This window comes from Schistocerca nitens, chromosome 7, assembly GCF_023898315.1.
Source record: "Schistocerca nitens isolate TAMUIC-IGC-003100 chromosome 7, iqSchNite1.1, whole genome shotgun sequence".
NCBI classification, from domain to species: Eukaryota; Metazoa; Arthropoda; class Insecta; order Orthoptera; family Acrididae; genus Schistocerca; species Schistocerca nitens.
Window position 1 is genome coordinate 636,154,057 of NC_064620.1, and position 12,581 is coordinate 636,166,637.

The 12,581-nt window shown below is 43.3% G+C and overlaps 1 protein-coding gene across 1 annotated transcript in view; it reads right to left on the reverse strand.

Annotated features, from left to right (window-relative positions):
- Positions 1-8,755: 8,755 nt before the first annotated feature.
- The window catches only part of LOC126195806 (bursicon-like), a 43,564-nt gene continuing 39,738 nt past the window's right edge, over positions 8,756-12,581 (reverse strand). Inside the window, exon 5 of the mRNA XM_049934442.1 lies at positions 8,756-8,945. Within this exon, the coding sequence (XP_049790399.1) occupies positions 8,811-8,945 (135 nt within the window). The 3' untranslated portion in view covers positions 8,756-8,810. The remainder of the gene's footprint in view (positions 8,946-12,581) is intronic.

Sequence of the window (12,581 nt, forward strand, 5' to 3'; positions counted from 1 at the left end):
CAGGACATGTTTTGAGGCATCAAGGGATCACAAATTTAGCATTGGAGGGCAGCATGGAGGGTAAAAATCGTAGAGGGAGACCAAGAGATCAATACACTAAGCAGATTCAGAAGGATGTAGGTTGCAGTAGGTACTGGGAGATGAAGAAGCTTGCACAGGATAGAGTAGCATGGAGAGCTGCATCAAACCAGTCTCAGGACTGAAGACCACAACAACAACATCAATTAATTGTTGGCTCCTAACGTGGGGCAATCTCATTAGTCATCTGCTCATCATGTCACGTCCGACAGCAGAGAGAAGAATTCACAGTTCACTACATTTTTGGCGGCCAACATGGGGCGACCTCATTGATAATTTTCATGGTATTTGATACCACAAAACAATCTCTCTAGTTCAGTGCATGATATTAGCGTCGCAAATCGGTCTGTTATTAGTTCGTGAAGTCATTGCGAGGTTTTCTGAGGTGACATCTGTAACGAAACCGTGATGTGTCCTTTACTTCATAAAAACCGACCACAGTTAGCATTACATTGACTGACGTCATTCAGTATATCTCGTGTGATGTATTGCTACTAACTAACAATTACTGATTTTTCCTTAATTGAAGGTAATTTCTATGCATTTATAATTTATTTGAAATCATTTTGTCACATATGGCTTTTGACAGCCAAACTCGTGCGTTAGCATTTTTTGTCCAGCTGCTGCCTCCCTATACACTTGTAATTAATATATAGCTTCAGTTTCAATTCAGTCACCAACAATCGTTAAGAAACTTCCAGTCAGATTAAAACTGTGTGGCGGACCGAGACTCGAACTCGGGACCTTTGCCTTTCGCAGGCAAGTGCTCTACCAACTTAGCTACCCAAGCACGCCTCACGCCCCGTCCTCACAGCTTTACTTCTTCCAAACTTAACAGAAGCTCTCCGCAATATCCTTTCTTTCAGGAGTGCTAGTTCTGCAAGGTTCGCAGGAGAGCTTCTGTTAAGTTTGTAAGGTAGGAGACGAGATACTGGCAGAAGTAAAGCTGTGAGGACGGGGCGTTAGTCGTGCTTGGGTAGCTCAGTTGGTAGAGCACTTGCCCGCGAAAGGCGAAGGTCCCGAGTTCGAGTCTCGGTCCGGCACACAGTTTTAATCTGACTGGAAGTTTCATATCAGCGCACACTCCGCTGCAGAGTGAAAATCTCATTCTGGGAACAATCGTTAACTTTTGCTCTGTAATGCGCTGGCGACCGTAATTAACTAATTTGCAATCCAAATCTCATATTATTTCAATTGTTGTTGTCGTTGTTGTTGTTCTTGTTGTTGTGGTATTCAGTCAAAAGACTGGTTTCATGTAGGTCTCCATGCTACTCTATTCCGTGCAAACCTCATCATCTTTGCGTAACTTCTATAACCTACATCCTTCTGAATCTGCTTAGTGTATTAATCTCTTGGTCTCCCTCTACGATTTTTACCCTCTACGCTTTCTCCAGTACTAAACTGATGATCCCTTGATGCCTCAGAACGTGTCCTACCAACCGATCCTTTCAAGTTGTGCCACAAATTCCTCTTCTTCCCAATTCTGTTCAGTACCTCCTCATTAGTTACGTGATATACCCATCTAATCTTCAGCATTCTTCTGTAGCAACACATTTCAGAAGCTTCTATTCTCTTCTTGTACAAACTGTTTATTGTCCATGTTTCACTTCCATACATGGCTACACTCCGTAAAAAATTTTTTCCGAAAAGACTTCCAGACACTTAAATCTACACTCGATCTTAACACATTTCTCTTCTTCCGAAACCCTTTCCTCGCCGTAGCCAGTCCACATTTTATATCCTCTCATCAGTTATTCTGACCATCATCAGTTATTTTGCTCCCCAAATAGCTAAACTCATCTACTACTTTAAGTGTCTCGTTTTCTAATTTAATTCCCTCAGCATCACCTGATTTAAATCGACTGGATTCCATTATCCTCGTTTTGCTTTTGTTGATGTTCATTCTATAGCCTCCATTCAATACACTGTACATTCCGTTCAATTGTTCTTCCAAGTATTTTGCTGTCTCTGACAGGATTACAATGTCATCGGCAAACCTCAAGGTTTTTATTTCTTCTCCATCGATTGCAATTCCTGCTCCAAATTTTTCTTTGGTTTCCATTACTGCTTGTTCAATTTACAGATTGAATAACATCTGGGATTCTCTACAACACTGTCTTCCTCCCTTCTCAATCACTGCTTCCCTTTCATGCCCCTCGACTCTTATAACTGCCTTCTGGTTTCTGTAAAAATTGTAAATAGCTTTCGCTCCCTGTATTTTGTCCCTGCCACCTTCGGAATTTGAAAGAGCGTATTCTAGTCAACTTTGTTAAAGACTTTCTCTAAGACTACAAATGCTAAAAACGTAGATTTGCCTTTCCTTAATCTAGCTTCTAAGATAAGTCGTAGGGTCAGAATTGCCTCGCGTGTTCCTGCATTTCTACGGAATCCAAACTGATATTCCCCAACGTCGGCTTCTCCCAGTTTTTCCATCTGTCTGTAAAGATTTCGTGTTAGTATTTTGCAGCCGTAACTTACGAAACTGATAGTTCGGTAATTCTCACACTTATTAGCACTTACTTTCTTTGGAATTGGAATTATTATATTATTCTTGAAGTCTGAGGGTATTTCGCCTGTCTCATACTTCTTGCCCACCACATGGGAGAGCTTTGTCATGGCTGGCTCTCCGAAGGCTAACAGCAGCTTTAACGGAAGTTGTCTACTCCCAGGGCCTTGTTTCTTCTTCGATCTTTCGGTGCCCTATTAAGTTCTTGACCGCAGTATCTCCCATCTCATCTTCATCTATTTCCTCTTCCATTTCCATAATAATGCCCTCGAGTAGTCAGCCTTGTATAGATCCTCTATGTACTCCTTCCACCTTTCCATTCTTTGCTTAGCGCTGGTTTACCATCTAGATATTCATACAAGTGGTTCTCTTTTCTCCAAAGGTCTGTTTAATTATTCTGTAGGCGGCATCTGTCTTTCCCCTAGCGACAAATGCTTCTACATTCTTACGTTTGTCCTCTAGCCATTCCCGCTTAGCCGTTTTGCACTTCCTGTCGATCTCATTCTTGAGACGTTTGTATTCCTTTTCGCCTGCTTCATTTACTGCATTTTTATATTTTCTCCTTTCATCAATTAAATTCAATTGTGGTACCCAAGTGTTTCTGCTAGCCCTCGTCGTTTTACCTACTCGATGCTCTGCTGTCTTCACTATTTCTTCTCTCAAAGCTACCCATTCTTCTTCTACTGTATTCTTTTCCTTTGTTCTTGGCAATCGTGCCCAGTGCTCTCCCTGAAACTATCTAGAACCTCTAGTTCTTTCAATTTATCCAGGTCCCAATTCCTTAAACTCCTACATTTCCTCAGGTTGTTCAGTTTTAACCTACATTTCGTGACCAATAAATTGTGGTCAGAGTCCACATCTGCCTTGGGAAATGTCTTACAATTTAAAACCTTGTTCCTAAATCTCTGTCTTACCATTATGTAATCAATCTGAAAACTCTCGATGTCTCCAGGTCTCTTCCACATACACAATCATCTTTCATGATTTTTAAACCAAGTGTTAGCAATGATTAAGTAATGCTCCGTGCAAAATTCAACCAGGTGGCTTCCTCTTTCATTGCTTACTCTCAGTCTATATTCACCTACTACTTTTCCTTCTCTTACTTTTTCTACTGTCGAATTCCAGGAAAGTATGTTTCGCAGCCGGAAAGAAGTGATGGTGACAGATGCCAAAAATCCTTTTCAAAAGATGTCGACTTACCCAGATGTCAACAAACAGTCACAAACATGGGAAGCACAAATGCGAATCACGAGAATGACACGTCATTAGTTTTCCGTGCTCATCTGAAACAACGTGCAGCAAGCAGTCCATTCAGTAGACTTACCATACAGGTGTAGCGATTGCGGCAGATATTTTAAGCACCGGCACGCAGTTTCGCATCGAAAGAAGTCATTAGTGTGACGGCAGTGGCAGATGTTTCAAGAGACATGTCGATCTGAGGCAGTATGCCTTGTCGTACACTACAGGTAGCCCAGAAAATGCGGCAACCCACCAATGTCATATATTCATCATCATACATAGACAAATGTGTGCTTCCATTTTACCTGCACAACAGAAAGATTTATCACAACCCTTGACTCTGTGTGGCGTCTAAACTAGGTATAGTATTGCGTTCTTTCTGATCGGCAGTCGAAGTGAAAGAATCTAAGCCTTGAGGGTAGGTTGTGAATTAGTCCTGGAGAGTCAATTCCAGTAAAGTATTTTGGTCAATAGGCAGGGCTCTGGCTTTGCCTCTAAGTCTGGCACGCTTTTCTTGCTTTTCCGCGAGCTTCCACAATAATCTCTACAGTATATGCACTTCAACACGTTAAAAAGACGACAACGTTTCACGAAAGGTTTCTTACATATATGACATTTGTGTCTTCTCCCTCGATGATAAGCAAGTGAATGCACCCTCCAACTGCAACAGTCAGCGAAAGCTTTGAAACACACATTTCATTTCTATGGCTTCTCGCCAGTCCGCACCTGGGTATGCCTCGTGAGACTGGATGATTGGATGAAAGGCATACCGCAGGTGCGATGGGTGTATGTGTCCTCCCCAGTATGCAGCAGCGATTGCCGCCTGAGATGGCAGACTCCACATATGTTCTCTCTCTCCAGTGTGTGCTGCTGTGTACCACTGTGGTGAAGGTTTTGAAACACGCATTCCAACTGAATGGCCTCTGTCTTCTGTGTACCACCTCATGTCTTTTCAGACCGCCCAACGTAACAAATATTGGGCAGGCTCCAAGTAATGACTACTGCTGTGGGCTGTCACATGTCTTTACTAAAGAGCCTGCAGTAACTTCCAGTCTGAGCTGCAAGTGGGAGCACGACGATAACTTTGCTTACCTCAGCTGTTTTAGGAATACAGGACAACGTGAGTTTACAAATGAGGAATGGCAGCATTGGTGGGAAAACTAAGCATGTAAGGCAGTGCAACTGTTTTTATATGGTGATACAGCGAAAGCCGGCTTTCTAAATGAATGAACTTTGTTTTCCAAACTTTGTTTAGAAAATACAGGATCTATGTTTACAAATCTCTCTTCTCTGGTTTATTATATTCTGCTCAAGTTCACTTTCAATATGTCTCAGTAACGTTTCTTTAACATCTGGTAATTCAGTGTGCTCTTTTTTCGTTTTCAATTTTCGTTTTTCCGTCAAATTAGAAGTTTTTGTAAGCTTAGGAAGCTGCAATAATGAATGTACTTAAGGAGCCAAAGAGAGTTTTATTTCATAAACAGTTTATCTAGTATTTCAATTGACCTCTACAGCTTTTTGTGTGGATGTTACTGTTTGCAAAGAATGCTAAGTTAATCTTTTTCATAATTAATAACTATTAACACAAATTTCTCATATCTTCTGAGAAATGAATGTTTGGTGAAACGATGTGTCACAGTACCTGCTGTGTTAACGAAAATTTTTAAATTCTTTGATACCTTCTGCATAAAAACGATCATTCCCTCATTTTTGAGCAAAAATTCGTGGATATTCTAATGTTTTTTTTAGACTAACGCAATTTTCACACGATTTTCATAATTGACGCACTGAGAGCCATAACGGTTTCAAGCATAGCACAACATTTTGAGAAAAATACTTGTTTCTGAACACAAACCCAGAGTCACAGGTGTGATTCGTTTTTTATAAAGTCTCAACATCCTATATTTCATAATAAAAAAATAATGTGCCCATTTCATGAAACATTAAATAACAATAAATACAAACCAATATGTTAATGTTAATTCGCAAATTATTTATTTACAACCTTGCGACGACAGTGTCTTTTGACAATTGTAAAGTCTGTAATTAATGTGAAACTAGAATCAGAATAAAAAGAAGATACTACACTGAAGAGCCAAAGAAACTGGTACACCTGATTAATATCGTGTACGACCCTCGTGAGCCCACAGGAGTGCTTCAACACGACATGGCATGGACTCGACTAACATCTGAAGTAGTGCTGCGGGCAACTGACGCCATGAATCCTGCAGTGCTGTCCATAAATCCGTAAGAGTAGGAGGCGGTGGAGATCTCTTCTGAAGTTCCAAGGCATCAAAGATAAGCTCAATTATGTTGATATCTAGGGAGTTTGGTGGCCAGCGGAAGTGTTTAAACTCGGAAGAGTGTTCATGGAGCCACTCTGTAGCAGTTATGGACGTGTGAGGTTGTCCTGCTGGAATTCGCCAAGTACGTCGGAATGTATAATGGACATGAATGGATGCAGGTGATCAGACAGGACGCTTTCGTACGTGGCACCTGTCAGAGTCGTATCTAGACGTATCAGGGGTCCCATGTCACCGCAGCTGCACACTCCCCACGCCATTACAGAGCCTGCACCATCTTGAACAGTCCCCTGCTGACATGCAGGGTCCAGACTCATGAGGTTGTCTCCATATCCGTACACGCCCATCCGCTCGATACGATTTCAAACGAGACTCGTAAAATTAGGCAACATGTTTCCAATCATCAACATCCCAATGTCGGTTTTGACAGGCCCAGGCGAGGTGTAAAGCTTTGTATCATGCAATCATCAAGCATACACGAGTGGGCCTTCAGCTCCATAAGCTTATGTCGACGATATTTGGTTGAATGGTTCGCACACTGACACTAGATAGCCCAGCTCTGAAATCTGTAGCAATTTGCGGAAGTGTTGCACTTCTGTCACGTTGAACGATTCTCTTCCGTCGCCGTTGGTCCCGTTCTTGCAAGATTCCAGCCGCAGCGTTGTCGGAAATTTAATGTTTTACGGGATACCTGATATTGGTACAGTCGTGAAATGGTGGTAGGGGAAAATACCCACTTCATCGCTACCTCGGAGATGCTGTGTGCCATCGCTCGTGCGCCGATTATACCACGTTCAAACTGGGTTAAATCGTTATAACGTGCCGTTGTAGCAGCAGTAACCGATCTATCGACTTTGTCACACACGTGTTGTCCTATATAGGCGCTGCCGACCGCGGCGCCTTATTCTGAATGTTTTCACATCTCTGTTTTTGAATATGCATATCCGTAGGAGTTTCTTTGGCGCTTCAGTGTAAATGTATCATACACAGAATTATGAGCTATTCCAACATTTCATGATCCTCGTTAGAAAGTGGCCGAGCGGTTCTAGGCGCTACAGTTTGGAACCGAGCGACCGCTACGGTCGCAGGTTCGAATCCTGCCTCGGGCATGAATACGTGTGATGTCCTTAGGTTAGTTAGGTTTAAGTAGTTCTAAGTTCTAGGGGACTGATGACCTCAGATGTTACGTCCCATAGTGCTCAGAGCCATTTTTGAACCTCGTTATAACGTTCATTAAGCGTAATCTGTGGCTTGAGATTGAGATAATACTGACGCTATACTTCTGACTACGAAGAACTGCTAACACTTACATGACATGCAAACTAAATTATGTTGGCAATCCTGGATATCAATTTAGCAGTGCAGAGGAACATAATTATGCTTTGTGCTTTGGGCCAATATGAAAATGAATGTCCGAGTAGTCAATGATATAGCTTTCACGAATGTTCATATATACAATATGAGCCTACAGATAAAGATAAAGCTGGTTCACCATAAAATCAACAAATGTCAGGAGTATGCATATATAATACAGTATGAAAATTGTTGATGGTGTGCCTTAGGCCCTTATGGTCTCAGCGCCTGAAGTGTTGGTCCTCAGTACTATGTAAGTAGCTCACTGCCTGTAATGTTACCTGTGATGATATAAGCATTTCAGTTTAGATAAAATGTTCTCTGAGCAGTTGGGTAAATTATATTTATACCGATGCTGTGATGATTTGTTTCATCAAACTTGCGGCTGCTTTCAAATAATTAACGGTAGTTGATTTTTTCGTAATAGTAGGAAAGTGATAACCTGGTGCAAACGTAAAACCTTAAGTTTTTTATAAACTACTTTTTCTGGATATTTGTGTTTGCACATTCAGACGTGTGGGCTCTCAGGGGCAAAATACACAGAGCGAAGGAATTATGAAGAATTTGTACAAAAATCAGTCCGCATTGTTGACTGGGCAGTGGTCCCCGTGTCCATTTTCGGTACACTGAAGGTAGCCGAGGACACATCTGGAGGAGAAAATAATATTCTAGGAGAAGAAATGAAGCTGCTGAGGTTGACTAAAGATTGTAATTATGTCAGAGGCAGGAAAGGAGTAGAAAGATCATCTTAATGTAAGAGATAATGAGACGAAAAGAGGTTATAAGATACAAATGAACAAAGATGAACGAAGGATAACGGACTGTAGCCTAATTCAGGCGATGCTTGGGGAATGAGACAGGTACACCAAACGAACGAAGGAAGTGAGTTTTGTTGTTCGGGCAGCTGCTCCTGCCCGCTCGGAGGCGCCGCGGCCGCTGTCCAGCGTCAGGTTGGAGCCCCCTGCGGCCTGTCCAGAAGAATAAAACTCGGATGCCCGTCCGAGGGGGTAGCGTCAGTTCGAGGTACGAAACCCTGTGCGCACCTCGGTGTCTAGGATGGGACTGCTGCTAGATCAGCCGCGGGTGTGAACTGTGAACTGTGAAGATGGACCGATGCACCGCGGCTATTTACTGGAGGCGTGCTCCACCTGACACCGAGTCAGCGCAGGCGGCAACAGCTGCGCGTCTGGGAACTCGCTACTGTGGTGCTCCACCTGCATTGCTGACGCACGGACAGGAGTGGGTAAATGAGCAGCGGTCGGTGTTGAGAGTGCAAGTCAGTTTATTAGGAAAATCGGCGGTACAGAGAGGGCGGAGTGCGGCGTGGCGCCCTACTGCGACTTGCGGAAGTGCGCGGCGAGCGGTCCGTCGTCCGGGTAGCCGGCCATCTCCTGCGGGATGACGGCAGACTCCTCGACGCCGGTGCACGGCCGGCACATGCACTCCAGCGGCGCCTTCGTCGACACCTGCGGGCCAACAAACGGCGGGCGTCAGGCGCCGTCGTCGCAGCTTACATCGTGAGGGGTGGGGGGCTCTGGGACTCTAGGAGAGGACAGTGTTGCCACCGCCACCAGGTTTGACACGGGTCTTGCTACCAATACCGACGCCTAAAATTGTACCCACAGCTCGGATGTAGGAACAAAGATATGGGTACATAATATTTGGTATCGGGTCAATATCTGAAATTGTGTCGATACCTTAGTAATGCAAAAAAGGTAGGTTCTGATAACAGTTATTCGTATCACCTCTCACAGTAGTGTAAATACCTCAATAATGATGCGGTATCTGATATCGACATCTAAAAGTCTCGATAATATCAGTAAAAGAATAGTGATACCAGTGCAACATTTGGGGTGAATATCAAGATCATGAATTTTAAAATACTTCAGTAATGTCATGAAAATACTGATATTTATGTTAGACATTGATACCAATATCGTCTTAATAGCTAATTAAAGTGAAACAAGGATTTCAATGCAATACAATATTTTGTACTGACAGAAACATGTTCAATCGAATGATTCCTTGATGTCGTTGGAAAACACATCAATACTATCTAAAATTGTAGGACACATTGATGAAACGGAAAAAGATATTGATACCGATACCAACACCTGAAATTGCACAAAACGTCAACAGTCTCACAAAAATTTCAATAGATACAATATTTGATATTAACATTAAAGTCTAAAATAGTACTGCTACCTCGATCGTAATGGAAAGAAACATTAATGAAGTGATACAATACTACGTGTAGAAAACAACCGCTAGAATGGTAATTCTTCAAGTTTTCCCGCTGAATACTGTTTTCCATCATCATTTGGAGATGCATCTGTGGTAGCAGTATAAAAGAAGAAGCCCTCAATGCTGCAATTTTCAAACCGAAAGTGGTCCTAAATTAAATCGATGACAATTCATATTTTGGTCGGACAGTACGGATAAATTATTGATGAACAATTTAGTTCTTCTCTCCAAAATATCACGGAGTAGGAAATGAATGATTGCCTACTGGTTTTGGACGTTATAGGGTTGTTTGTGGTGTTAATTTCAGCCTCATACGGACAGCATTAAACACAGAATTCAGAGCTGGAATGTACACTGATGAGAAAAAAAATCGCGAAACCAAAAAATAATTAGTGTAACGCAATTTTCGGAATGCTTTTGTCTAGGTAATATTTAAGTGATTAAGGATGTAAAATTACAGGTTAGTGGAAGTTTGAGGTAAGTCATTGCAAATGTGTATGCTGTCACATTAGCAACCCGTGTAAACGCCAGAATGTTGAATGCAAGCACGCAGACGTGTATGCATTGTGTCGTACAGGTGGCGGATCTCAGTTTGTGAGATGGGAATTGTATGTCTGTTGCACTCGGTTTGTCAGTGCAGCAATGGTTAATGCTCGTTGTGGACGATGTTGGAGTTGTCGCCCGATGATGTCCCATTGTGCTCAACTGGAGACACTTCTGGCGATGGAACGGGCCCTGGCAACACGTCGACACGCTGTAAAGCATGTCGGGTACAACAGCGTTATGTGGGATAACAGCCCGCGGAATGCTGTTCACCAATGGCTGCAGAACGAATTTGCAACCGTGGTGTGTGGCATAACAGGGAGAGCGCCCCTGCTGCCCAGGCCGTGACTCAACACAGGCAGGCTGGCTGCAGGCCCTCGACCTGCCTCCTGCTGACCGACGGAGCCGGCTGCTTTTATCAGGAAATAAAGGCAGACCCACCCCTGAAGTCGCAAACGGCGGCGGTTTGGCGTCAGTGGAGTGCACCCTACAGGGCGTGTGTCTCAGAGCTGTCCTCGAGTTAACCGATTTGTGAGAGTTGGTCGTGTCAGTGTGGTGCCGGCTGCTGCTGCAGATGCAGTGCGACGCCGCACACGGTGGTCTTCCCCCTGGGTAGCGACGAGTGGCCGTCCAGGGCGGCGCCTCCTCACGACAGCAGCCTACGTTCCCGTGGCCACCGCTGCCGGCGGTCGTGTTCACTGCCTGCATTCCTGCCAAGTCACTCTGCACTGTGGCGCAACCAACACCCGGCTCCCTGTAGCCCTATTACACGGCCTCGTTCAAACTCAGCGAGGTGCTGATAATGGCCTGTTTGTCACCTCTGAAGGTGACTCGACTAACATCAACTCACCGCGTTCAATCTCGGCGACCGCTACAGCGCGCATTTCAAACAAGCCTGATTTGCATCCTCGCAGTGGCTCTACTAGCGCCACTCTCGTGCCACCGGCACGAAATTTGAACTGACGTCATCTCGCGTATGAAGCAACGTGCACAGCAACTTTCGTCTATGTTGCACAACTGCTTCTCGGTGATGCGTTCGTCCTTCCCTCATTGTATTCGGTAAAAGTCAATGAGGAAGTTTTACGATGTGTCTAGCCATTCGAATTGTTTTCTGTAGATCCATTTATTTTACGTAATAATTTTAAGATTTACAGAAATTATGATTAATATTAAAGAATGACAGTTTCATTTTTTTATTGTCTGAGTGAGGGAAGGACTAAATGTGGAATGTGTGTTGCCTGTCAGTCTTTCTGACTGCACGAGTAAGTAACTCAGCACACAAGAGCTTGAGAATGTGGATCTGTGTTGCATCTGAAGGTCACATGCATTGCGGAAATGGTGAATTATAAGAAGTGAATTTACGGTAGTTTTAAAAAATGGTTCAAATGGCTCTGAGCACTATGGGAAGTAACATCTGTGGTCATCAGCCCCTAGAACTTAGAACTACTTAAACCTAACTAACCTAATGACATCACACACATCCATGCCCGATGCAGGATTCGAACCTGCGACCGTAGCGGTCACGCGGTTCCAGGCTGACGCGCCTAGAACCGCATGGCCACACCGGCCGGCGGTAGTTTTAAATTATGAAATGTACTTCAGTAGTTCAGGCATTTAAAGATGGAACTAATTTACTTTCATTTGTTTATCTGAAACATATTATTTAATAACTGTGTCTATAGTGTTTTGGGAACGTGATCGGTTCGAGAGAGAGATCGTGGAACAGTGTTGATTAAACCTTGGGATTCAGCCAATCGGGAGTGAATCATCTTTGCGCACACTAGGCTTGTGATTGGGTCAGAGATCTGGAGTCTGAAGGATAAGTGCTGAGCTCTTGTGATCGGATATGTTGCCCTCAACTGTGCAAAAATGTCCTAATTATGAGTAATTGTAAGATTTTAGGAGATTAATAAAACCACAAATGACGATTCGTCAAATTCGAGATGTGACATTATTTCGAATAATTAAAATTCCGTGTGGCGTATTGTGCAATTTTAAACGAAAACTCATAGTTCTAAATGAACATTGCCAGACATTGTACGAGCGTTCTAACCATAGAAATCCGTGTGTCTGTTCAGTGTCAAGTTAGGGTGAAAACCTTAAACTGATTGCTAGAGACTGAAAGTGTTGGACGAGCGGAAGTCGTATGGCAAACTGTATGTAGGTAGGGCTCGACAGCGTATGTTTGAACATCGCAGTAGTAATGTATCGGTCTTCTCGTTCAATGACTTACTCTTTTGGTAGTTAGTCAGACGTGAAACTTGAAATCATTTTTGCTCCCTGTCGGCACGTATAGTGCAACTATTTTTTCTTAC